The sequence below is a fragment of the Macrobrachium rosenbergii genome, chromosome 1 (genome assembly GCF_040412425.1).
Source record: "Macrobrachium rosenbergii isolate ZJJX-2024 chromosome 1, ASM4041242v1, whole genome shotgun sequence".
NCBI classification, from domain to species: domain Eukaryota; kingdom Metazoa; phylum Arthropoda; class Malacostraca; order Decapoda; family Palaemonidae; genus Macrobrachium; species Macrobrachium rosenbergii.
Window position 1 is genome coordinate 22,149,937 of NC_089741.1, and position 27,913 is coordinate 22,177,849.

The 27,913-nt window shown below is 39.9% G+C and overlaps 1 protein-coding gene and 1 long non-coding RNA gene across 3 annotated transcripts in view; one reads left to right on the plus strand and one right to left on the minus strand.

Moving 5' to 3' along the window:
• The window catches only part of LOC136840950 (innexin inx2-like), an 84,181-nt gene extending 76,276 nt beyond the window's left edge, over positions 1 to 7,905 (plus strand). Inside the window, exon 4 of the mRNA XM_067107965.1 lies at positions 3,729 to 7,905. Coding sequence (XP_066964066.1) covers positions 3,729 to 3,926 — 198 coding nt within the window. The 3' untranslated portion in view covers positions 3,927 to 7,905. The remainder of the gene's footprint in view (positions 1 to 3,728) is intronic.
• Positions 1,335 to 27,791, minus strand: LOC136841173 (uncharacterized). 2 transcript variants are annotated; one of them, XR_010853834.1, is made up of 4 exons: positions 27,691 to 27,791; positions 20,993 to 21,819; positions 8,307 to 8,447; positions 1,335 to 2,559 (listed from the first exon to the last, which is right to left on the minus strand). It is a non-coding gene; the product is annotated as an uncharacterized lncRNA (long non-coding RNA). The 2 variants fall into 2 exon arrangements; XR_010853824.1 differs by lacking the exon at positions 1,335 to 2,559 and having other exon boundaries at positions 6,161 to 8,447.
• Positions 27,792 to 27,913: the final 122 nt, after the last annotated feature.

Sequence of the window (27,913 nt, forward strand, 5' to 3'; positions counted from 1 at the left end):
ATAATTACTTCCATCGTCATCATTTTTGTCTAGTTCTTTGCTTCCCTAAATAATCAGTTGATCATTCCTTATCATCCATCATCATCATCATAGCCATTATTTTTTACTCTTAATTTGCTCACACAAGTTACTTATTTACCATTTCCAGTGTTTTTTTCCCTCCGGTAACATCATCATCACTTTCACATCCTTTATTTGCGGCACCCATCATCTTTACCATCATTTATCATCTTTCCTTTCGAGTTTTGCATCTACATTTATTATTCATCATTCTCATCACCCTCGTTTACTTCTGCTTATAATCATCGTCATCTGTAACTCCCATTCACAACCATTCTTGTTCTCCTTTGAGAGCCTGTCATTAGCCACTTCCATTGTCCTTCGTCCCTGTTCGCTAATGGCTTGTTATCTGCGTCTTTGTTCTAATTGTCTGTCGTTCATTAGGCCATTTTATCGGTATTTATGAGAACCTTGGATGATACTCCGTCGCATATCTCTCTCTCCCTTGTGCTGTGACTTGTATGTCACGGTACACGGCAATCAGTACTATGTTTTGAATGTTGTGTACTGTACCATATACACGGCGGTCGTTACAGTTTTATTAAAACTACACCAATGGAATTTATGCTCCTCTGTACTCTTGTATTGTAGATTTTTTCCTCTTTTTTTCATTATCACTCTTTCTCTAACCCTCTCTTTTTTAAGGAGGTCTGTTGGAGAAGTTGTGTTCCGAAATAGTCAACAGGTAATACTTTCTCTCAATCCCACTCCCCCTATATATATATAATCACTCTCTCTCTCTGACAACTCCCCTATAGCTCTCTATCTCTCTCCCCTGATCACGCGAGTGTGTATGCTCTCAGTTTGGATAGCAAAAAGGTTATTAGGAAAGGTAATGCCAAATTACATGCATACAAAAACAGACAATACCCCATTTGAAATAGGTGGAAAACTCATTGGCCAGAAAGGGCCACCCTGTCTCCTCGAAGCTTCTAAAAGAAGGACGTGAGCAGGTCCTTGGTATAACCACGGACGGACTCAAGGGATTTATAAAGCAGGAACTAGTTTTGTGCCTTTTTCCAAAATTAAATAATTGAAGATGGCATGAGATTTACATATATAGTATATATGTATATAATAAATATATATATATATATATATATATATATATATATATATATATATATATAATATATATAATATATATAATATATATAATATATATAATATATATAATATATATAATATATATATATATATATATATATATATATATATATATATATATATATATATTTAAATTAGTACATGTAGCTAGGATGCCTTATTATAAATTAAGCTGGTTTATCTTTTGTTGTTATATAGAAAAAATAAAATTTAGGTCAATGGCCAAGAATTAGGACCTATGAGGCCATTTGTTGTTATATTATACACAGTTTGAGAGCATGTAAATGGATCAATCAGTGTTTCGAGGATGTTTACGAACAGATGACACGACAGAATTAACGGATAGGAAGGGAATGAGACCCAGAAACCTCGGTAGACGTGCAAGATTTAAGTTGTGAGTAACGCAGCGTTTATAAGAGGATACGAAATGTTGTTAAGCTTTCCGTGTAGCCTAGGTGTATGAATCACAAAGGGGGTTCTGCAAGAAAAGTTTAAAAGTAATAGTGACCATTGTGTTTTTATTATATAGATAGAAATCCATAACTAAATTGAGTTAATTTATATTTATCTTTCGTCGTTTAGTTTTTTATGGTCAAATGCAAAACTGTTCCCTCTATACTTATATATACAATAGTGAAAGGAGTTTTCTGTTTTATTTGTGCTTAAAACAACTCCAGGGTACATAATGATGAAAACTAACCCAGTGTTCATATAACCAGTTTTTGTCCCTAAAACGTTGGAATAAAGTTCGTCATCAGTACCGATTTCTTTCAATGATTTGATCATTCGGCGCCTTGAAAAAGTCTTCGAACTCTATCTCTCAAGTTGCTCTTCCTGCAGTTGAACATGCCTCAGTTGGCCTAAGCAGTGAAATAAGTATGTAGTTGTTAGTCAACTGTTGTGATGTGCAGTGAAGGCGTGAGGGCCTCGACGAGGTAATCTCCAACCGACTGGGATGAAATCGTTCGTGAGATGTTTCTCTCAAAGGAATCTTGGTCTCATCATTGTCAGGATGAGTAATAAACAGACCGAACCTCGCCAACTGTAAGAAGGCGTGCCGGTTTGGGCTCAAAATTGATTAAAAATGGTGCCATGGTTTATATCTTTATTTGGAGCCTCCTCCCCCCGGAGGGGCGGGGGGGGGGGGAGTGTCGGGGTGATTCTGGTTCTGCTTATAGTAGTAGCTGTTATCAGCCTCCACCCCACTGTTCTCTCCCTCTTCCCTGGGTCCTGCTCATCTTGCCTTAAACTGGAGATTTGGAATAATGAACCTGCTCCACGACTTGTGTGTGTCTCCAGCTGATTGTCACGCCTCCTTCCTCCTACCCTACCCCATGACTACAGTTGTTGCCTCCATGTAGTAGTGAATTTCTTCAGATTTTTCTCAGATTTCTGTAAACAGTATGAAAAACGTTGGCCTCCGATTTTGGAATTATTGTGTACGGTACATAGAACTTGGATATTTCTTATCATTAATTAATTATATATATGTAAACAGATAATCTGATATTAGTATGAGAGAGAGAGAGAGAGAGAGAGAGAGAGAGAGAGAGAGAGAGAGAGAGAGAGAGAGAGAGAGAGAGAGAGCACATACTGAGTCATCATAACTCTAGTCTGTGGTCTGCTGGTAGCTTTCACATCGGCCTACTGTTACCATACGTTGTGGCCTTCTGTTAAGGTGTTATAAGGCCATTTTATCCCCTTTCTGCTCTTGAATGAATACAGAGAAGGGAGAGTCCATTCTAACCACCACATAATTCAGCAGTGGGCTCAGCTTGTCATTGGTACTTATCTAACTTCAGTTCGATGGTTACTGGCGACATGAATCATGTTCCGAGCATTCTTCCTCACAACTATGTATTGTTACTGGTGTTCATATTCTATGTTCTTGTAATGTTACGTGTTCGCCAATTTTATATTGAAAGTGTAGCTAAGTGGTGTTTTTATGGTTATGTTTTCGGACAAAGCAGAATTTCCTCTGCCCGTTCGTTATTGTGCGTTTAGCAGGATACCCCTAGAACAACTGAACAGAGTTCGATGAAATTCTAATACATTCTCAGGTTTAACGAACTTTTTCAGGCGGGTCATTTGATGATATTTGTTATCATGAAAGCCATTTGTCTTTTACTATTTCCAGACAGTAGCTGTAACGCTAACATAATCTATAATCAGTATAAATATTTCTATAACTAACCCGTTCAAGCGTAAAAAAATGATCGTTTGAAATAAGGTAGCGCTCTTAATTGGTGATCCTCTCTGTACTTTCATGAAGACTAACAACTGCAAGTTTTGTGTATATTTATTATGTTTATCTATTGTCTTCTGTTATATTTTTAGATATTCTTAGCAAAGTTTTCACTTTCACAAACAGGCATTCTGTTCTGTAGAATCTTGCTCTTCCAATTAGGGTAATAGTCGTGTATGCTTGTGTCGTAAGAAATTTCCACATTTTAGGTAAGAAATAGCGGTTTCTCACTTGAAATGCTATTGTGAAAATTATTGCTTGCTTCTTTTTCTATCGAGCCACTTTTTATAATTAATTTTGTTTTTTAACTTTCCAGTACCGTGGGCGATGGGCTGGAAAGGCGAATCTGGAAATGATTTCAAGGAAATGCAATTTGGGCGACTGGTTCTTAATCTACCACCTGGGCAAGAATATGGAACCTACTGTCTTCGGAGAGTTCCTCAAAGAATTCGCCAAAGAACTAGAAGGAAGTGCTTCGACGCTGGAACGCAAGCCCATGCTGACTGGAAGCTAAATTTTAACTGGAAGGTTGTTCCCTCTACCCTTACCCGCTCCCACCTTTGCAACGAGTCATATAAAAGGGAACACATCACTGTGTATGTGACAAAGGCTTTATGAGGAGAATTCTAGCATGTTGTCTAATGGCTATTTTGGAAACCAGTGACTAGAGGAGAATTCCAGTTTGGGGTCCGGTGGCTTTGAAAGTAATTCCATATGGGAACCTGAATGGCTTTTCTGATGATTCCAGCATGAACCCCAGTGGCTTTATGATGAGAATTCTAGTTTGGGGTTCAACGTGATTATTAGGGAAATTCCAGCGTGGAGTCCGAATGGACTCTATAACGAGATCTCATATCACTGCATAGGATCAAAATGGCAGTATGTTGAGAATTCTAGCATAGGGACCAATGGTTTTAAGATAAGTCTGGCTTGGGACCCAATAGTTCCAACATTGAGGTCCCATGGCTTTGGCTTTTCGAGTATTATAGGTTGGTCCAGTGGTCCTTTGATGAGAATTCCAGCTTGGAGCCATGTTCCACAAGAATTAGTTACAAAGTTAGTTTAAGCACTGCCTCCTCAATCACAGTGGTTTTGGTGTGACCGAGGTCAGTTGCAGTGACCCAGTAGTTATGCAATTTTTCTTAGCCTTGGTAAATTATATGACTGGACAGTTGTTAAGTTAGAATCTGTTACATTTAAGAACAGAAATCTTAAACATTTCATCTCGTGGCCATGTTCGATCCATTGCATGCAATTCTCCTTCATAAAGCATTTGTTTGTCATACGAATAAGTGTATTGTTGTTGTTATGAACTTATTTGACAAGAATTTTTCTCTTCATGTTACCTAGCAGAGGTAAAAGAAACTGGTGAATTCCATTAGTTCGTCGGGGAGAGGGCAGATGTGCCTTCTTACTGCATTTAAATGTTTATTTATACAGATTACTGATGTATTAATTTATATTCTGTTTATACAGTATAAGTAGCAAGACAATCACTCAGTTTACAGTATCTTTTTATAATGGCCATTTTTTATTATGCATTAGTTATTGAAAATAGCTTGTTTTTGTTATTATACTCATTTCTTGCTACGTTCATTTCCTACAGTTGTTACCATTACTACAACCCCTCTTTCTAAGAAATGCTGTAAAATATATTTTTGTATTAGTTCTCAGAATTGAGGCTGCAATGGAATATTCCAAGAGAACCTGCATTTCTCATTCTAGGAGGACATCGTTAACTCGAATGATCTGTCCAACATTATTAACATTGTTAAACCTCTCAAGTATATTTACCAGGAATAAATGTACGAGGAAAAAATAAGTTGCCCTCAGGGTACCTGTGAACATCATGGCCATCAAACTTTGCATACTAGTGACAAAGTTTAATGCCACTGTAAGGGAAGTTGAATGCATGCTACTTGGACAGCAAGATGCAAAAAGATACCAGAAATCATTATCGTTTGACACCACCTTACCTTAATATTAGGTAGAAAGTCTATAGTACATAGTTTGGAGAAATCCTGGTGCTTTCTGACTATTTACTGAACAGTAGTACCGTTTTTTGTAAGATGAAAAAATGTGTTATATTTTCTTACTCTGATGTAATGTGAGTAAACAATGTTGCTTTTTGATAACATGTTTTGAGCTTTGTATATTTTTATAATCAATATTGTATCCTGAGGGTCATTTAGCACAATATTTCTAAGTGCAAGAGAGTAAACAACTGCCCTCTGTTTACATTTTGAGTACCGAGGTCATTGCTTGTTATCACACCCAAGGGAGTGAAGTATGTTACGAGGACCCCACATCCCTGACCTCTTTTTATATAGGAAGTTTCTTATGTACTGTACATTATGAAGAAAATTCAGAGCTCTCTACTCTGTGGTGGCCTTTTTTTTTATTGTTTCCACAAAGGAGACCAAAAATAACAACAAAACAAGAGGCAAGAAAGGCTTTTATTTATGTGCCATGAACTAAGTGAAGTAAACCCTGTTGAGGGGAATAAAATAGAATTTTTTTGTTATCTGTAGAGTTTGTATGTAAGTTTTATCCGCCCAGCTCTGTGTTTCTTTTGTCACCTTAAAGAAAAGAAATGTACAGCTGAACGGTAGCAATTAGTCTTTTTGTAGAATGCTGAAAGACATGGGCCATCCCATCCTTATTGAGATTTCTTTATCATCTTGTATTCTTCCTCTTTTCTGAAATTTTTCTCCTCTTCCTTTTTGTCTCCTTCTTCCTTTTTGTCTCCTTCTTCCCCTTTCAATCTTGGGTTTTGTCATTAAATTTCCGAGAACCAGTATCCGTGGCATGCTTACTTTCCATTTTTCACCCTTTGGGCTTCTTGTATTCCTCCTTTCCATACTTAATTCTCTTGGGCTTCTTAAATTATTGCTTTTCGGACCCCTTCCCCCTATCTTCCCATTGTACTCTTACCTTCCTTTTAACATCCCTTTGCATGCCTTTCATAAATAATGCATCATTGCATACTGCCATTTTTCCCTTTTGTATCCATATGTATTCCTGCTTGTCCCCTTTTGCATCTCCTAATACGTATACCATAACTATTGAGACCTACTGGAAATCCACATGAGGAAAGTAGAAACAAGAGAGAACACTTGAACACAATGACGAGTAAGATCGCTACAATATTGTGCCTTAATTTGCTCAAATGATCCTAACAAGTATGATTTGATATTTAATTGTGCTATTGATGTCTTTCAGATAAACTTGCTTAATTTAAGAAAGATGGTGAGAGAAAGAGAGAATGAGTGAATGTGTTGTATTGTATCATTTTGTTCTTTTTCTGTTGATCTGATTTTCAGGTGCCAAGATGCTAATATAATACACAAATACTCGTGTGTCATTAATGGCTATGTCTATTATCATAAAACCAGAGTATGGATTTACACTAATGTTAATCTAGGAATGTGCACTTCTTGATATTCCTTTGTCTAAAGTTGAATTTATAATTGGATATCCATTCCAAAATGCCAAGAGGGTTACTGCCATTGATTATAATTTATTTGCAGTCAAGGTAGCCGGCTATGTTTTAGTTGTGTGGTTTGTATTAATTATCATAATTCAGCTTGAGTTTTGTTTTCATATTCATTTGAAGGTGAGTGGATACATTTAAGGTTGGACAAAATCATTTGTTTTAGACGAGTTAGTACCAATGTACTCAGTCAAGAGCTTTGCAGTCCAGCTAACAACTTCATTAGGGTACCGGTACTGGTGAGGTAACTTGCATTTCACTTCATTAGCATTAGTTAGACTTCTTTAATATTACTGGTGGAGTGGCTTGCATTTTCTACATAACCCCTTTATTTTGGGTTGAGCTGCCACAGAGGTAAGAGTGATATTTACAAAGCTATAGCCTTCTAATGAATAAGAGAAAGTCAAAAGACCAATTTATAAGCTTCTAGTGAATAAGTGGAAAAAAAAAAGACAAAATAATACTTATCACAGTTCAACCTTGTTTATGAATTATGATTTGCGTGACAGAAAACTATGGACTTTGCAAAGTGAAAAGTGTGGTTTGAAATGAATATGCAATGGAAAGTGAATGAATGATCTGATGTTGCCATTTTCCTAGCTGTATTTAAAAATAAACTCTTGGTAGCTTGAAAGAGTGATTTCCTTAATGTAGAGTGAAACAGTCTTAAAGCCAATTAGTCTTACTTCTGTGTTCTACATAGTCTTAAGTTATGAAAACTTTGGAGTTTCTGATTTTCCCGTTAATTTTATTTTTCCTCCTATTGACTCCAGAAGAGCTGGTATAGTTTGGTATGATCTCATCATATGTGTCAAGAATTAGAAATTCCATGTTTGCAAGTCGAGTTGTATTTTCATATAAAACAAGGTGCCAGAAACAGGAAAGCCAGCTGTCTGTAATTTCTAGGTTTTTTATGTTCGATATGCAAAAGGAAGCCTGTGAGCAAGTGCCCGCTTTATGTGGTTTCATTATAGACGTTCTTGAATAAACTATTTAGTATTCCATTGTTTTACTTTTTCACTGATGATTTCTATGATGAAGCAGAGGAAGGTGCAGTTTTTAAAAAATGACAGATAAAAATACTGTTGCAAAGTAAACATAAAATAAGTCCATTCTGGGGATACGTCAGTTTCCAGCAGTATTCCAGGGAACTTTTCTTGGATACTGAAGATCAACCACAGGAAAAGTCACGTGCAAAGAGACTGAGCCATGTATTTTTGGATCTTGAGGTGTTGGTATTCAACAAGACCAGCAATTACACTGGCATAACAGAAGCAGAGTGTATGGCATCACAAAAGGCAAGGGTGCTGGAAAGACCCATTGAGCTATAGCCTGGCTACTAGGGGTTGTCAGAAGAGATTAGAGCTGTTAGTATATTTCTTTATGTCATTCATCACTTACCATGATAAAGGGTGATCATCTGGTAGATTTGGTAGTGTTTAGGACCAGTGTGGCCACATCTTCCTGTATATTACTTGACTTCATCTCACAACAAAAAGAGGATTAAATGGCACCTCCCTCGGAGGTCCTTCCATTCTTTACCTGGGAAAACAAGGAATTGCAAAACCATGACAATATCTTAGGGAATATAATTAATACATTTGATTTGCATAGGCATACACATTATTCTGTACCAAGGTTAATTTTTCAAACTTGGGTTTTCTGGTTTTGTAACCCTTGAAATGTGTGTACATAAACTCTTACTCACAAGAGCACAGTATTGGTGCAACCAATGAAACATAACAATTCACTAAATAAAGAATAAATAGAGATGAAAATAGTTTACATTCACTATTTAAATGTGGCCCTATTCAAAATCTCTTGCAATAAAAGTTTTCCTACATTCCCATCAATCATCAACAGTCTTAAAAAAGTCCCAATACCCACACTCAGCTCAACCACTGTCTTGCAAGGCAACAAGTTATTCATTCTTCTGTGCAAACCTCCAACTTAAGAGTTCAAGGATGGGAAGAGGGCACTACAGTATATGAATTTTTTTTAAAGTGTTCTAACAAACCCCATAACCATAAACAGGCTGAATTGCTATTTAGAAGGGAACTATATGTTAACCTGGTTCCCATAGATGGTGGACAGTGGAGCTAACAACCTCTAAATTATGGCTACCTCTGTAAGAAATGGATTTGCAATGGAAGAAATAATCCAAAATGTACACACCAATCACAAGAGGCTTACTGCAGGTAATCCATGAGATGCACACATCCACTTATGCCAGATATATGATATATGAAGTTATAAGGAGGATGAGGGTAAATGACCTACTGCAATGTTAGATCCCAATGAATAACCATCAAATTCAATAATCACCTTGCGAAAGTACTATGGCAGTGCCCAGAGATCAGGTTATCCTTAAGTCAGGGAAGAAAACAGGGGTCAAACCTCATCTTAATCCAAGTTGAGAGGACCTATTGTGAAACAAGTGAATAAGCCCAAGAAAATAAACCACCAAACCCAATAGGAAATAGTTCTTAAAAACCAGATGATTCTGGAAACTTGTGTGAGAATAGACAAGAGATAATCTTGAGGGATTTTGTCTTCTGCAGGTACAACCTGAGTGCTTTCACAAGGCATATAAAAATTCAACTAAAGAGGAGGATGGCAAGTAGGAATATCAAACCACCTGTAATAGAAGACTTTGAGCTGAGCCGTGGCACTGAACTTGGGAAAAACAAAACACTAACCAAAGACCAATAACTGGGGTAAAAGACTCAGCCTGAAAAGGCATGGAGCTCATTGACATGCTTAGCGGAGGTGAGATCAATCAGGAACATCATTTTGTTGGGTAAATCCAAAGAAGAGTCATCCACAACGGAGCTTAGTTAGGCTACACAGCACTAACAGTGTCTCCCAAGTTGGAGATTTAATGGTAGCTAGCTGCATAGATTGGACAAAATGACTAACAGGTCTGAAATTTTCCATTATCACCCAAGCAAAACTCACACAGGAGGAAAACTGAAGATAGTGCAAAGCAATAAAATTTTAATAATAGACAGCTTCTTGGTGATGCTCAGGTGGATGAAATAAGCTGTCAAGTGAACAAGAGATCTTGAGTGGAGATAAACCCCGTTCATCACATCAAGCCACACATCTCTCCCACTTTTTTGATAGAGTAGCAGTAGAGGACCTGTAGAAGGTAGCAATAGCAGTTATAGCAATTTCCAGAGAGCCACTCTCTTTGAGTCTATGCTTGGTAATCATCATGTAGGACTGCTGCAGAAGACCTCTCAAAGTGGGAAGAAGCCTGAGACAGCCTACGGAGAGGTTCAGGAGATCTGGAAATCACATGTGAAAGGCCCTGAGTACCTGGCAAATTTTAAGAAGGTGGGAAAGGGAATAATCTCTGGTGAAGATAAAAATAAGGCAAACTCATTCAAAAGAGGTAAAGTATAAAGGAGCTATCCAAAAATCCATCAGTAAGTAGCATTGCCAAGAAATACAAATTCTGGTGGCAGCAGGGGAGATGAGATAAACTGGTCAAGGATGAAACGGTCAAGGATGAAACTGCCAAAGATATGATGAGAAGCAAATAAATAAAAGAATAATGAAAATTAAGATGATTTTTGGAGAGAAAATAATGCATCGATTCTCAGCTTCATGCCACAGTCAGAAATGCGAGGTAGCAAAGCAAGAATTTTCCAAAAGGTTATCAGATGCAGTGACAGAAGTGCCACAGTCAGATGGGATATTGATAGGAGGAGACCTAAATGAACACAGGAATGCACAGAGCTGGTTTCTGGATGTCATGGGTAGATATTTTTATGCATAGTTTTTTGTCTTGTGTAGATCATAGAAACTCAACTTCATGAGAAGAGGACAGCAAGGCAGGAATACCAGCCCAAGAAAAAGCTGCTTTTTAGCAACACCCAAAAATAACTGGAATGATAGCCCTTGCCTGAAAGGGCATGGAGCTCACCAACATGCTTAGAGGAGGTGAGGGTAGCAATGAACATTGTTTTGATGTTAAATCCAAGGAGGTAGTAACCAACAACTTCACAAGGTGCCTAGCTAGGCTTAGCAACATAAAGTAGTCCAAACTTGGAGGTTTAATGGTATCTCATTAAACGGACTGGATAAATGACTAAAAATGTCTGAAGTTTTTCTATCATTGCAAAACCTTAACCCATGCTGGAATAAGACCAAAGAGTGATAATCCTTTAATAGCAGAGTGAGAGAGAAAGCTTTTTAATGCTCCTCACTTGTTTAAGATATGGGATATCATGGGAGAGAGGCCTTGAGTGGTGAGAACCCCTTTTGTTACCAAGCCACAAATCTTGCCAACTTTCCTAAATTAAGGGTAGCAATAGAGGACCTGCAGTTGGTGGCAAGAGTCACTGCAGCAACTACCAAAAAGTCACTCTCTCTGTGACCATGCTTGGTAATCAACATGTGAAAACATGCAGTGTCTGGATGACTGTTAAACTGGTGGAAGTAGGACTCCTGCAGAAAACCCTTCAAAGTAGGAAGAAGCCCGAGAAGTCCATGGAAAGGTTCAGATCTGGAAACAACTTGTGTAAGGTCCTTGGTACCAAGCAGATTTTAAGAAAACAGTTGAAGATAAAAATAAGTCAAACTTATAGAACATGGAAACAGTAATAAAAATGCTAACAAGGAGAAATGTGGACATCAGTATTCTGGAGGTTAGGCATACATGAGCTACCCAAAAATCCATCAGTAAGTAATGGTGCAGGAAAATACAGTTTGGTACAGCAGGGTTAACAATACAAAATGGAGTAGGTCAACTGGTCAAGGATATGAAGAGAAGCAAATAAATGAAAGAATAATGAAGATTAAGATGTCCTTAGGAAATTAAGTAATGCTTGTGTTTACAGCTTTCATGTTACAAACAGAAATACAAAAAGAAGAAAACCATGAATTTTGCCAAAGGCTATCAGATACAGTAACAGCAGTGCCATAATCAGATGGGATTCTGATAAGAGGAGACCTAAATGGTGACATAAGAATGAAAAGAGCTGGGTTTGACGATGTTATGGGCAGATACTGTAAAAGTAGTTTTTGTCTTCTGCAGGTACAACTTGAGTGCTTAAACATGTCATAGAAATCAACTTCAGGAGAAGAGGGTGGCAAGACTAAGAATACCAGCCCAAGAACAAGCCACTTTTAGTGCAGACTTGAGTCAAGTTGTGGCTGGGAAAACTAAACACCCCACGACCAATACCTGGAATGAGTGACTTTGCCTGAAAGGGCAGCTCATCAACAGGTTTCGAGGAGATGAGGGCAATCATGAACATAGTTTTGATGCTTAAATCCATGGAGGTGGCATCCAGCAAGTACATAGGGATGTCTTGTTCAGGTTTTGCAACACCAATGTAAAGTTCCAGCTTGAGGTTTAATAGTAGCTCATTGAATAGACTGCAAATGACTAAACAAGCCTGGAGTGTTTCTGTTTCTATCATTGCCCAAGCCTAACCCATGCTGGAGGTGGACTGATAACTGTACAGAATGATAATTAATAGAAAAGAGAGCTCCTTGATGCTCCTCAGGTGGATGGATGAAGATACAGGCAGTCCCCAGTTTACGACGGGGGTTCCATTTTTACACCGCGTCGTAAACAGAAAATCGTCGTAAACCAAAAAATCGTCGAAAATCGTCAAAAATCTTAAGAAAACCCTTCTTTTAATGCTTTGGGTGCATTGAAAATGATGTAAACTGCATTTTTATTGAGTTTTTCAGAAAAAAAACCTCCAAATTTTTATTATTCTGCCGTTTTAGAGCCATACTTCTTCCATCGGATCGGCGTACAACGTGTCGTAACCCCGGAACATGCGTCATAAACCGGGAAATAATTTCTGATGAATATATTTGAAAAGCGTCGTAACCTCAGAACGTTGTAAGCCGGACCCGTCGTAAACCGGGGACTGCCTGTATGGGGCATCATGGAAACAGAAGCCTTAGGTGGAGAGAACCCCTGATGTAACACCAACCCACAAATCTTGTCCACTTTCTTTTTGATATAAGAGAAGCAGTAGAGAACCTGCTAAGGGTAGCAATAGCCACTGCAGCAACTACAGTATTAGAAAGTCTCACTCTTGAGAGTATGCTTGTTAATCACCATACGAGAAGATTCAGCATGTGTACATGACTGTGCAACTGGTGGAAGTGAGACTGCTGCAGAAAACCCCTTAAAGTGAGAAGCTGAGACAATCTATGGAAGAGGTTCAAGAAATCCAGGAACCACTCGTGTAAGGCCCTCAGTACATGGCTGATTTTCAGAAGACGGATGCAAATAATCTCAGTTGAAGATAAAAAATAAGGCAAACTTATTTAGAATGACCACTATAGTACAACTGTAGGGACAGTAACAGAGATGTTGACAAGAAGAAACATGGACATTTATAGTGTTCTGGAGGTAAGGTATAAAGGAGCTAGCACAAAATCTATTCGGAAGCAGTGATGTTGAAAAATGGCATTTTTATAATAAAATAAAGTTTTATATATACTTACCAAGTAATTACATAGCTAACGTTTCTAGTATCGGCAGCTAAAATTTGAAACTCACGGTAGATTCTTTTGTTTTTGGTGTAGGTGTCTAGCCCCGCCCATTTTCTGGGAAGAAGTGGAACAACTGAGCAAATTGTTTCAATTTGTTTGTGCCATTATGTCCATGCGAGGGGAGGAGGGTGGGCTCCCATTCTGTAATTTTTTGGTAAGTATACTGTATATAAACTATTTTATTATAAAAATGTCATTTTTATAAGTGACTTTCCAAGTACTTTAATTACATAGCCGATTCCACATTGAAAGGAGGTGGGATACATGGCCTACTCTATCCCCAAAACATTGTAAACAGTAATGAATTTGAGAACAGAAAATTTGCTAGCACTGGGATGATGCTTGTTGTTTCCTTACCTGGTAAGAGCTGCTGCTGCAAGGAAGATCCTGCCTCTGGTTGGCACTCATCTCAGTAGAGGTGAGGGGTGTGGCCCTGGGTCGCCTACTACATCAGTGGGAGACTTACAGCGAAGGACACCACCAAATGCTAGTAAGTTACAGAAAATTGCCCATGCCCAGGGTGCAGTAGGATACTAACACAAGACAACCAGATAACAAAGCTCTTACCTACAACAAAATATTAAAAACAGCATTCCCAAACCATTAACAACTAGAGGGTATCCCAGTACATAGTAGCCCCAGACACCCTTAGAACTCAACACCAAAATTCAAGGCAAGGAGAAAGGATGGATATATGCTTCCTACTTTCCCTCACCCAACACCATGCCAGCCACTGATAAAGGACCCAAAGCACTGCATTCATTAAAAACTGTTTCCACATCCCTTAAACAGTGAGATGCAAATACTGATGTGCATCTTCAAAACGTTGTTTGGAGAATATCTGAAAGAGAAATATGTTTAAAAACTAAGGACATAGCCACTGCCCTTATTTCATGTGCCTTAACTTTTAGAGAAGGTAAATGCTCTTTTCCCACATGAGAGTGGGCTTCCTTAATGAGTTCTCTTGAGAAAAAGGATATCGCATTTTTTGTAAGAGGGCATGAAGGATCCTTAACTGGTCCACAAATCACTAGAGGGTCCTCTTAACTTCTCTTTTCTCTTCAGGTAGAACTTTAATGCCATTACAGGGCAAAGAATTTTTTTTTTTTCCTCCTCAGGTCCTAGAATTTAACTCAGATGTTTTACCTTAAAAGAAGCCACAGCATAGGACCTGTCTCCATCCTCCTGTAGTTTTGGGGACTACAAACAGCCGATTGTAAAACCCCTCTGAAGTTGGATCTGTGACTACTTCTATTGCCCTCTTCTCGAGGAGGGAGTGTACTTCCTCTGCGAGAGCTGCAAACCTCCTGGAGCCTATGGAGTAAGCAGTCAAGCTGATGGGCTTCCTGACTCAAGGAGGTCAATCTATGAACGGGATTGTATAACCACACCTGAGAACCTCTACTACCCATTGTTCTGCCCACTTTCTCCTTCCAAAATTCCCAAAAGAGAAGGAGCCTGGCACCTACTGGGGCACTGAGGACACTGGGACCATTTCTTGGCTGACATCTTAGAAGAGGACTTCTTGATCAAGCGAGGGGTGAAAAGCTCTCTCGGCTGAGCCCTCCGCTTGCTTCCACGAAAGAGAAACGGCTGTAGAGGAGAGGATGACTTGGAGCTAAAAGAAGGAAGCTCCTTAGGACACCTTGAAGAATGCACCAAAAGATCTTGCGTCGACTTCTTTTGCAAACCCGTAGCAATATTATTCACCACAGACAGTGGGAACAAACACTCATGCACCAGAGGGGAGAATAGAAGGGCGGATTTCTGAGCCGTAGTGACTCCCTTCAAGGTGAAAGAGCAGCAGAGCTCTCCTTTCTTCAAAACATCTAAAGCGTACAGAGAGGCCAGTTCATGGGAACTATCTCTAATCCCTTTATCGGTGCATGAGAGAACTCCAAGAAGGTCCAAAGACAAGTCCGCAGGTACCGTTGGGTGTTCTTAAATCTTACACACTAGAGCGCCCACTGTCCAGTCCAAAAAACTGACCACATCAAACACCTCGAGCATATTCTTAAGTTATTGGTCTAGTTTGGCTTGGGAGAACATAATCTTGGCCGCAGAAAATGCTGATCTATGGGAAGAGTCACTGAGACAGGAGAAGTCTCCCTTGGAGAAGGCAGGAACCCCCAGTGACGGAGCTTCCCCAGTAGCATAACACTGATACCTTCTATTCAATAATCTAGTAGGAGGATAACTGCAGCATTCAACCTCGCTTAGTGCCTTCTTTGCAGAAGTGGGGAGAACCATCTTCAGTAACTTAGCTGACTCACTGTAAAGACCACTTGACTGAAAAGCTGATTCAGGCAGAGGAGGAGCAGCTGCAAAGAAGGAAGCCGGTAAACTGCGCAGATGATATTGCAATAGTGCAGCATAATCCGAAGGAGTTGAATCCTCTTCTGATTCCATATCAATTCCTCTTCTGCCTATGAGACCGGTGACAATGACAAGTCTTCGGAGGGTTTCACAGATGGAGGAGGTTTCTTCAAAAACCCGAAAATGTCATTCTTCAAAAACCCGAAAATGTCATCCAGACACTGTTTAATCGGAGCGAGGGAAGGATCCAAACAAGACAACTGACTGGATGATAACCCGGAGTAGCACTATGCGATCGAGCAGGCACTACAAGGAGCTCAAAAGTTGCTGGTTGCTTGGAAGCCACTGGGCGCTCCAGACACTGAGCATATGACTGCTACTGACTGCTTTGGCACCAAAGAATGCTCGGGCACCAAAGGAAGCTCAGGCACCAAAGGAAGCTCGGGCACCAATGGGCACTCGGGCGCTACTGGGCGCTCGGAGGTTACTGAGAGCTTGGACACTGATAGGCACTCAGGAACTGCTCCGCCAGTTGGCGCCACTGGGCACTTACACTTAAGAGAGACAGGAGACAGAGCAGCACAAAAAGGCTCTGTTGAAGCTACTGGCATCACTAGATGCTTGTGTCTAAGAACTTCAGGAGAAGTAGAATAGCGCTCAGAAACTGCTGAGCTATCTGGCGCAGATGAGCGCTTGCGTTGGCAAATGTCAGGGTTGATCGGGAGAAAAACATTCTGCACTATCCCAGAAACTGCATGAAGGAAGAGACTCTTTCGCCTTCTTGCACGGAACTTGAGGCGAGCAATGCACCTCTAATACAGGCCTTTTCAGTGGTCTGGACACATCACTGAAGTGCTATTGGCGCTTTTGTTCAGGGCTGGAAGCCTCTTAACTGGAAGAAAGGCGGTGAGCCTGTGACAGAGTGCTTTTCCAATGGCTGTCATGCACTGTCACCACCTGGGATTTTGCAACAGGTGTGACTGAGGGGCCGACTACCTATGGGCAGACCCCAACAACTTCCCTTGGGCCTCCAGTATGGCTTCTCCCAGGTTTAGGGGAGTATGCCAGGGACCTTCGCCTACGAGAATCGGCGGGACGGGCAGCCAGTTCCTCCACTAACACTTTACTCTTATCACTTGATTTCTGTTCCATCAAGAAATGCACTGATGCCCCTAACTGGGCCACTGTATTCACTATAGTCAAACTCAGCCTTTTAGGCCGGTAAGGCGTTGGCCTTGTTTAGCGTGGATTTTCTGCACCGTTGCCATGTCTCCCCAGGTACTTTTGCCCCACCTCTCTCTCTCTCTCTCTCTCTCTCTCTCTCTCTCTCTCTCTCTCTCTCTCTCTCTCTCTCTCTCTCTCTCTCAGACTTATCTTTGTTTTCATTTTGACTTTTTTTCCACACCACCATGGAGGTAAAGATCTAGGTGCATTTTTTTATTGAGGTTTCCCCAGTAGGCCTAATCCTCTCTCTCGTGTTTAATCAGAAGATTCGTCGTCTGAGCTCTCCTCGATGTTGATGACGAATGACTCAATAAATCTTTCAACTGCTACATCTTGCTTTGCATCTTGTTCCTTAAGCTTCTTCGTGTGTTTTATTGCCTGCTTCCAGTTTTCCGCTGTCACAGTGCTTAAAGCTTCTTTGACCAAATGCTTAAGTTCAGCAACTTTGAATGTGTTTTGCTTGGAAATGTGAGTTTTTACCTGAGCCCATATGAGCTCTACTGGGTTGTACTGACAGTGGTATGGCAGGAGTCGTTCAACTTTATGTCCTGCTTCTGAAGCAAGTGTGTCAATCACGTAGGTTTTCTTTCCATTACACATTTTGTTGGCGAGGGCATAGAGCTCCACTTTCAGCATGTCATCATGTGGATGTGCACCGTTCTTTATTAACCAGTCCTTTATCACTTCTTTTCTCCATGATGATGCTGGGTTTTTTTTCAAGCACCATCGAGTAGTAGGCTGCATTGTCCGTCACAATTACAGACTTCGGGGGGGTGTTACGTAACAACTGAGTCTTAAACCATTGCTCGAGAACTGCAGCATTCATCTGATTGTGATAATCACCATTATTTTTTGCTTGAAAAAATAGTTCAGCATTCTTGACAAAGCCTTCTCTCATTCCTGCATGAAGAATGATGAGGCAATTTCCTTCTCCAGTAGGCAGCTTTACTCCTGTTACTTGTTTGGAGCCCATGTCAGTCCAACACTGCAACAGTGTAATTCTGATTGACCCATGTTTCGTCAAGGAAAACGAAGTTTTCAAAGGACTGTCTGACTTGCCGCATCTCTCTCAAAAATCTCGTGCGAGCAACAGCAACATCACTTTATTCCATAGGGAACTTGTGGCCATCAACTTGCGAAAATCGGAAGCCAATCTGCAACAGAACTCTTCTAAGTGACTCAGTGCTACCATTGTAAGATATTTTCCCTCTTAGCTCTTCCGTGACTTTGTAGAGTGTAGGGATTTCATTTCTTTCATAAAATTCCAGTACAGTTCTTCTCATGACACACTTATCAAAGTCATCAAAATTCGTAACTGTTGCAGGCTGAGTTTTTGTTTGTGAATAGAAGACAGGTTTCTTGTGTTCAGCCTCTGACCACCATTTTTGATTTCCTTTGGAGCAAATTCTTCTAACTCTCCTTTCGCTTACTTTGGTGGCTTTGGCTGTCCAAGCAAGGGCTTGAGAGGGTGGTAACAAAAGTGCACCATTGGCCTTTCCATCTAAAAAGTACCAATTAACATTATAGGTTATTTCCTTCGCCTGACTGTGCAGGCGGGGCAGCAAGAAGTGGGAGAAGTTTCCATGGTGGGTCAGTGACACGGAATGACCTTGTCGGGCTGAGGTGGCAATGGTGCACTAACCCAGCACAGCGGTGTTGTCAAATCTCAGGAGAACATTTTTAATAATAATAATTTCCCCATCAAAAACTTAGTCATTCTTAAACATATGAAGTTTTATTATAAAACAGAGTAATTACCATATATTTAGTTAGTACAAAAAATATCAAGAGACATTTCGTCATCACTGTCGTGGCGTATTTAGAGAATTGTGGCAACTGTGCGGAAAATCCCGGCTTAACGCGGCCACCACCTTAGTGGCCAAAAAGGCTGAGTTTGACTAAAATAGCTCAACTTTATGATTAAATTTTGACTCCAGACTGACAATGACATTGGGGTTGGAAGCAAGACAGCTGGGTAAAGGATCAGGCGATACTAAAGAGGAGGGGATGGGAGAATTAGCATTCAAAGAAATAATATGAACTTCCAAAGAAGGCCTAGCAGATTCCTGACTAGCTACAGTCTTGCCATGTTTAATTGTTGCTTTTCTCTTTCTATACCTCCCCAGTTTTGAAAGATAATAAGTCAAAATCTTCCACTGTTTAGGATCCCACCCCTCACATTCGATACATGTATTCTCTATTGAACAAGTCTGACCCCTGCAAGATGTGCACAAAGTGTGAGAATCATACCTAGCACAGGTTAACCTTGTATTACAGCCTTTGCTGCAATATCGAGTGGAAGGAGTACTAGTATCTGACATCATCACAAGTCAATAACTATTTAAGTACCAAGTCACAATCAATTAGCCAAAAATCATGAATACTAAGGTTTTAATGTCAAAACCCTACCAAAATATTGCCGAAAGGCTACCGAAATCAAAGAATACTTCACCAATTTGAGGAACAACCAAAAAACAGCAAAGTATGAGTAATCCAAATTCAGCTGCTGCTCACAACCTATGCTGGAAACCGGCAGAAACAAATTGAAACTATTTGCGCAGTTGTTCCTCTTCTTCCCCGAAAGTGGCCGGGGCTAGACACCTACACCAAAAACAAAAGAATTGCTACCATGAGTTTCAAATTTTAGCTGCCGATGCTAAAAATGTTAGCTATTTAATTACTTGGTAAGTCACATATAAAAATACGTTTTGGTTGCAGCTGGAAAGACGAGACAAAATTGCATAAGTAAACTAGTCAAGGACGAAATGGCGGATGATTTGATAAAGTAAAGCAGCAAAACAGGTTTGGATGTAAGAAGAACCATTTTTGGTAGCCGCTGTGAGTCCTCAAAGAGGCTGGGACTTTGTTGGGCTACTCTTTGTGGGCAGCTGTCTCTTCCCAACAGCACTAAAACCAGAATAAGGAAGGATCTGAGAAGATTCCTTGCACAGGCCAGTTTTTCCAGATGATAATTGGAATGAAGTCTGGGCCTGTTACAGTTTGGGTCCGTGGTTGATCTAATCCCGTATTGTGACTGTAGGATTTAAACAGTCTGGCTCTCACATGCCAGGAAAAGACTTTGATCATCTTCATCTGAAAATGGGAAGATACTATGTTCTTGAACCTGAAAGGGGTCTCTGGCAAATAGGCCGACCTGACTCCATACCAGTGATAATACATACAGATGCCTCCCTGACAGGTTGGGGAAGCCATTGAGAGGATTGTCAGTTAGGGGGAAGATGGTCACCTGCCCTAGGGCTATTGGCTGTCTTTTCCATCTCAGAAAACTGAAACCTCCAAGACGGGCCCACATTTTGTTGGTCTTTGACAATATGACTGCAATATCTTATGTCAAAAGATTAGGCTCATGCTAAGCTCCTCTTGAGTCAGTAATTATTAATATGCTTCCACAATCTGGAAATGAACCAGTTTGCCACATGCAAGAACCATGAATTTCCAGTGTATGTGTTTCTGAACCTCGGCATACAGGCAATAGCAAGAGATGCATTCCTACGAGACTGCAACAAATGGAGGACGACATACTTTTTTCCTTCATTGTCCCAGATTTCGAACTCTTTGAACAATGAAAGGAACCACTTGCCTAGTAACCCTGATTTACCCAAATAGTCACTGGTTCCTTATTTCTTCAACAACAGGCAAGAGAATACATTCCATTGCCTGTCCATTGTTCTATCCCAGACAGAAGGAGGATAAGTCGCCGACGCATCCTCCTTTTTGAGCCACGACCTTCATGTGGAATTTTAAATCTAGTCTACCATGAGGATTATTTGACTAACATTGTTAGGTACCAAGTGCAAAAACTATGCACTTCATCTATCCAGCATACCAGTCTGTAAGGAAAATGTGTTTAGATTACCTCAACAATGAGAGATTACCTACCTCCACAATGCGAGCCAGTAGAAATTTGTTAAAAAGTTTTACATTTTTTATCATTTTAGGTCAACCACATTGTTATTTCAACAATCATGGAATCAAGGCAGCATTGGCAGCACCCTTACCTTATAGTTTTGTAATTGATTCTAATATAGAAATTGCTAATTCCGTTCTCCAGTCTTTTACACTGCAAAGGTCAGCTCCTGCAAAGTTTCCCATTACCTGGTCCCTGAATAAGATTCTTAGACTCCTGTCATCCCCTCAATTCATGAGCCCAATACAACTACAACTCATATGCTGCAAAAGGCAGTCTTCTCGACTGCTTTGGTGTCAGGAGCTCAAGTTAGCATACTGGGCTCTCTTAGGCACGGACAACATTTCACCACTCATACACCCAGCTTCATGTACTGTTGTCTCCTGGCCAAGAATGAAAGAATAATTAAGATTTTGTTGATCTCATGATCTCAAGCAAAAGATAATGCACTGGTTCTCAGCTTACGTGCTACAGTAGGAAAACCAAATTGCAAAGCAAGAATTCTGCAAAAGACTATCAAATGCACTAACAGAAGTGACACAGTCAGATGGGATACTGACACGAGACCTAAATGGATACATAAGAATGAACAGAGTTGATTTTAAGGATGTCATGGGTAGATATCGGTTGAGAAAATGAAATCACAAGGAAGTCACATGGAGTTCTGCCAAAGGCAAGGATTCAAGTTGTTGAGTGCAGCATTTATAGTGTGAAGAGAAACTGATTACAGTACATACATACCAATGGAGAACTGGAAAAATACTGATTTTATTTTGATAAAAAGTATGGACTGCACCCCAGAAAAGGATTACAGTCATACCTCAGTTAACAAACTTCATCCATTCCAGCAGGCTGTCCTTATACCGAGCGATTTTTTCCCATAGGAAATTATGGGAATTGGATAAAGCCAATCCAGACCTGCAAAACACAGCACATATAAGAATTTTAACTCAAATTTACTAACTATAACATCAGAAATTAAAAAAAAAAAGTAAATACATGACATACATGCAAGTTCGTTCTTACTTTACCTCTAATTGGGCAAGTTGATGGTATAAGTGGTATGTGGTGAGGACTCTGATGAGGAGAAATATTATTATTTGGAAATGATGTCCCCTTCCATAAAAACAGAAGGCAACTGTGCTTCTGGGGTTGTTTCTCTCATGTCTCTTTCTACTGTTTTCTTCGTGAGACTGTTTCTTTCTCACTACGAACCTGTCCTGTGATGATTGCTTTTGTTTATTTTATAATGCCCCTACAGTGAGAAATAGCTTTGTCATTTGGTGGATTTATAACAGTTTGCTACAGCTCTGTCAAGGCGATATTTTTCACAGAAACTTTTGCATTTTCCCCCCATTGTGCATATATTTCTTTTACTAATGAGAATTATGGACATCACCCCTTCCCTCATCTTCCTCTGAAATTCTTTGTCGTTGTCTGTTGCTGCTCCCTCTGAATGAAATGGGATATACAATTTAGGCTGAAGGCCAAGTGCTGGGACCATTGGGGTCATTCAGCGCTGAAAGGGAAACTGACAGTAAAAGGTTTCAGAGGTGTAACAGGAGGAAAACCTCACAGTTGCGCTATGAAACAATTGTTAGAAGAGGGTGGAAAGTACAACGGAAGAAACAATATACATGGACGTACAGTAAAAGGAATAACATGGGATGCAGCTAGGGGTCAAAGGGATGCTGCAAATAACCTTAAGTAATGCCTTCGCATGGTGCACGACAGCACCAACCCCCCAACAGCGGATCCCTCTGAAAGTCCTGCAGTTCTTCTGTGGTGCGCTCTTTGTACTCCTCCACTAACTCCTTCACATCATCATCACTCATCTCCAAACACATGGACTTGCCCAGAGACCCAATATCCTCCAAAACAACCTCAGCCTTAAAGCCTTATATAGTAAGTACCTTTCCTAAAGCAGCTGGCTACAATTTCTGCCAGGCACAGTCCATGTTCCTGTAAGAGCCATCTCCAGGCTTTGCCTGTGAGGCTTAGGCAATGGAGAATGTTGAAGTGGTTCTGCTAGAATTCTCCTAGGGTCAGTTCTTTATCAGAAGTCACTTCAAAGCATCTCTGTAATGGTGCTTTGCTCTAGTTTCTCGAAATTGAAGATGACTTGCTGATCTATGAGATTGATGCTGATCTATGAGGTTGATGTAGTAAGTCTTGTTAGGTTAAGAACCTCATCCACATAATGTTCAACTCCATCAGCAATTCGATCTCCATGCCTGGAGGATAAGCAGGAACACTGTCCATTACCAAATGGGCCTTGAGGTATTTCTTGATGGTAGGGCCAACCACTTCATTCACATATTCAATAAAGAAAAAAGTGAAACCCACGCATTGCTGTTAGCCCTTCACTTTACATTTTCATTATATTATTTTTCTAGGTGGTAGACAAGCAAACGCTTCAGTTTTAGATCCCCACTTGCATTTCCACAAAGTAAAAGGTTAGCCTGTCCTTCAATGGCTCTTGGGTGATGCAGTTCCTTTTTGGCTTTTCTTTCAAAACAGGTCTGTCTCACCACAACCAAACACCTGTTGGGGAACAAAACCTTCAGTTTTTATATAGTGAATGAACTCTAACAGACTTTGTCGGAATTGGCGACCTCCCCATGCCTCATCACACTTTGTATGCCACATTTTTCCTTTAATTTCTATACCCACACATGATTGGCTTTCAAGTTCTGAGTGCTACCTGTATCAGCACTTGTTCCTAGGGTGGTTTTCAAAAGAGCAGCATGTAATTTTCTTGTCTTTTCACATAAGATGGCCTCAGAGACACTATCACTAACTGTTTTCATTTGTCCAAATTCATATAATTTACCAACCTCTGTAATTGTCTAACACCTTTCTTTTTGAAAAAGATTTCACTCCCTTAGCAACATCAGCACCTTAAGTGGCCTCTTAACATTTTATCATAGTAGAAATTCCTTGTTTGGCCAACCCACACTCCTTCACCAGATCAACCAATTGCACACCACTTTCATGTTTTTCTAATACAGTATATAGGTGCAGTATTTCCTTCTGAATCTGTAGATTCTCTCTTTGCCTTGTTGGCATCTCTAGCCTTCTTTGGGGCCATGATGACTTACATACAGTACAATTACTCTGCACTTGAATAAGTCTAGAAGAAATGTGCACCGAGTGAAACCCATACCTAAATTGGTCCCTCTCCTTTGTTTCAGCAAGAATTGTACACACGACACTTGACCCAATACATATTTTAGCCAGCCGTCTTTGTTACGTCTTAAACTAGGCAAAAGTCTGTTAATGGAATGAATTTTTCCTTGGACAAATATCCTTTAATTGAACGATCTGTTAATCAGGACATCCATTAACTAAGGTATGACTGTACATGTTTATAACGGATGAGGCATTTTTAAAACAACACAGGAATGCTGCAAGCTAATTTAACAGAGAGAGTTAGAAAGGTGAAAAACCCAGTCAAACCTTGGAAACTGAAATATTAAGTCTAAAAGGAGTATGTATCAATAATGTGTAAACGAAAATAACATCAAAGAGGTCAGTGGAAATTGCTGAAAAAAGGCATACAAGAGGCAGCAGCAGAAGTATAAGGAGTGACATTAGGGAAGGGTTATGAAGAAACATGGTATTTGAGAATGGAATCAGACCCTCAACATAACAGAGGGAGATGAGAAAATATTCTGGATAAAGTGGATGAGGAAAGATGTGAACAGTATTATTTTAAAAATCCTCTGAATAAAGTAAAGTGAACATGAACCAGATGATGCTGGCATAACAGAGGGGTTAATTGGGAACATGCAGCCGAGGAAGTAAAGGGGCCCTTGGGAAGATAAAAAATGGAAACGCCAAAGGACCATACGAAATAACAAGCAAGCTTGATAAAAGAAACAGGAAAGACAGTCATCCATGAGCTTCTGAGAAAGAACAGGAACACAAGAGTGGGAAGATGGGCATTACAGTAATGATATACAAAAGAAAATTGGATGCACAACACAGAAAATTAAATTACAGAGGAATAAGACTGCTTAAGCAAGGGATAAAAATATTATAATGGGTTTTGGAGGAAAGGCTGATGCAACAGAAAAAGTACCAACAAAAAAGGGAGATATTTATATATGTGCATCTTGAAAATGCATTTAACTAAGTAACAAAAATAATGAAATGGATATTAAGAAGACAGAGGGTACCAGACTCATTAGATTAGTTATGTTACTCTATCATACCAATACCTACAGTAAAGACAGTGGCAGTTGTATCAAAAGTCTTTAAGGTACATGTTGGTGTACATCAAGGAACAGCAATGAGCCCATTGCTTTTTATCCTAAAAATGGATGAAGCTACACATGAATTCAAGAAAGGGGGCTCCCTCAGTAAATGGAAGACTGGAATGAAAAGGAGATACTACATGAATATCACATCAGGCAAAACTAAAGTGATTGAAATGAAAGAAAAGGGATAAGTCCTCTCAAAATAGCCATGTGATTGTTGGCCATCTACCCTGTTGGGGTAGATGGCCAAACCTTTGAAGGGGTAGAGCATTTCTGATACAGTAGGGACATGTTAGACTGTGATGCAGGAGATGAGAAAGCAGTAAGAGAATAGTAACAGCATGGAAGAAATGGAGAGAGGTGGGTATACTACAGGGTAAATGAAAATGTCTCACTAGTGCAGTAGGCAAAGGCTTGCAAACAACACACAAGGCCTGCACTATACTGTACAGCAGAAGCATGGCAAATTTTGAAAATGTGTGACCTTGAATGCTAGATTCACAGCTGTAGTGCAGTGGGAAGATTAATATGATTTGGACATGTGATGGGAAGAGGTGAGTAATAACTGGTCATAAGTAGACAAGGAAGGGGCAAGACAAAGACCTCTATAAATGCCCAGGAAATAGTGGTAAAACCTGGGTTGATTTTTCATGAGAGGAAACAGCCTTATAAACAGTCCATATCGTACTGAGAATTGCATCAGCATTTCTAGCATGTTCTATAATTATGTAAGGTCATCCTTATTGACAGAGGCCCTTGAATTTGCATTTTTTTTCTTCACCTTTATACCATGAATGTTGTCTCTAATACTGAGCTCTTGTTGGGTTGTAACACTGTTGTAATTCCTTCTGGATACACTGTTGATTGCGCTGTTTAAAAACAACTTAACCAAAAAACCAGTCTAGCTCTCGAATGGTAGCAGTCACGTATAGCAATGTGTAATCCCTGAATGCCCTACACAAAGATGAAAATCCATATATCTCTTGTACATGTTGAAAGTGATGATGCTGCATACTACAAGTTCGTCTTTGTAGTAATCCCTCATTTAACTTACACTTCCTGTTTCCAAATGATGTCAATGACTGTAAATTTTTTTCAGTGTGAATGGGTATATGCAATTAACTGCATTAAATGGTAAATGTGTGAATATAAGTGTATGTTGTGTAGAAGGTGAGTATTTGAGGAGCAAAGATCTAACAGTCTGGATGGGAACCAAAATTTTCTATCCTCAACCATGTGAACTAGCCGAGTACTGTAAATGCTGATTGACTCAATATAATGTTATGCTCTGACTGACTTACTGATGAGGAAGGAGGTGGGGAGGAAAGGAGTAGTTAGTCAAGTACGTTGGGTGTAGCTTGAAAGAATTCACCCAGTGAACTACTCTCAGACACATCTTCCTTTGTGGAATAAGTGTTTGATCTGAGCTCATGTGTGATGGAAACTTTACCTTTACCAGAGCTCATGTTTACAGTATGATTTGATTTGTCAAAATTTGGCTATAAAGCCAAGCACTGGGACACTTGCAGACATTCAACAATGAAGCCAGTGAAAAGAGGGAACTGGAGTGTTGGGAGAGCAAGCTGGAAGAAACGATGTGTGAATGGAGGTAGATAAGGTTAAAAAGGGTGCAGCTACCGGCCAAAGGGACGCTGCAAACAACCTTTAATAAAGCCTACGGTGCACCACATGATGTGCAATGATGGCACCACCCTCCTACAGGGATATTTATGGTGTTCTTTTCTATGTTAAATTAAAAGTGAAGCTGGAAATTCTAGACTCCCCTAATGGTAACTGGTCAAGATCGTGTCACTGATGAGTATATGCCAAAGGCAGGCTTGCCAGTCATTTTTGCACTAGGACAAACTGCAGTAATGCATGCTGGTTGTTGGGTAGCAACCAAGTCAATAGTTTTTATTATTTTCGAATAAGATGGCATTAGTATTGCAAAGATGTTGGGGTACTAAATGTTGGTTTGGATTCAACTCCAAAAACTACATCTAGCACTGTATGAGTAAAACATTATACTGTATATCTTTTTTGGTTAAAGCACTCATAGCCTACACTACCACAAAAATGTTGTAAACATATTGACAAGAATGTAGAATAGCTGCGCACACGCCATTCTGGTATGCGCACTCGCACATCTAGAGGGGGCCTGAGGGGCAAGGAACGACCCCAACCCCCCGTCAGGATACAAGGTCCTAGGATAGGTTAGGGGAGGATGCATCCCCATTGATATGTTCTTTTGACAGGCTTGTAAGTACACCGCGACCCACGAGAATAGGCCTAACATGTGTAACGGTAATAAACAATCACTAAATTTCTGCATTAAATATGATTACATATGCAGAAATGCGATTCAACCCTAGAAAACTTCCTTTTTTTCCCCATCTCTTTATAGTCTACCTTACGATACATCACTTGACCATTTACTGACAAAAGGTTATTTGTTTTCTCTATGAGTACTCTTCCTTTGCTGGATAGTCAGTGATGCGCATTGCTTATTAGACACCTATATGCTCACCTTCATATTATGTAGTGTTGAAAATTACTCAGAATAGCGCGATGAAAACCAAGTATGTTGAGGACGGCTTTCAATGTAGCATCTAAAGTTCTGCTTCACTTCGTGGCTGTCACGAGCCGCAGTGTTGCCAACTCAATTGACTACTTGTACGCCAGATCGGAGGGTGGTGTCCGCTAGATTTACGCTAGACCTCCAGAAATTACGCTAGTTTATCTGCCTGTTC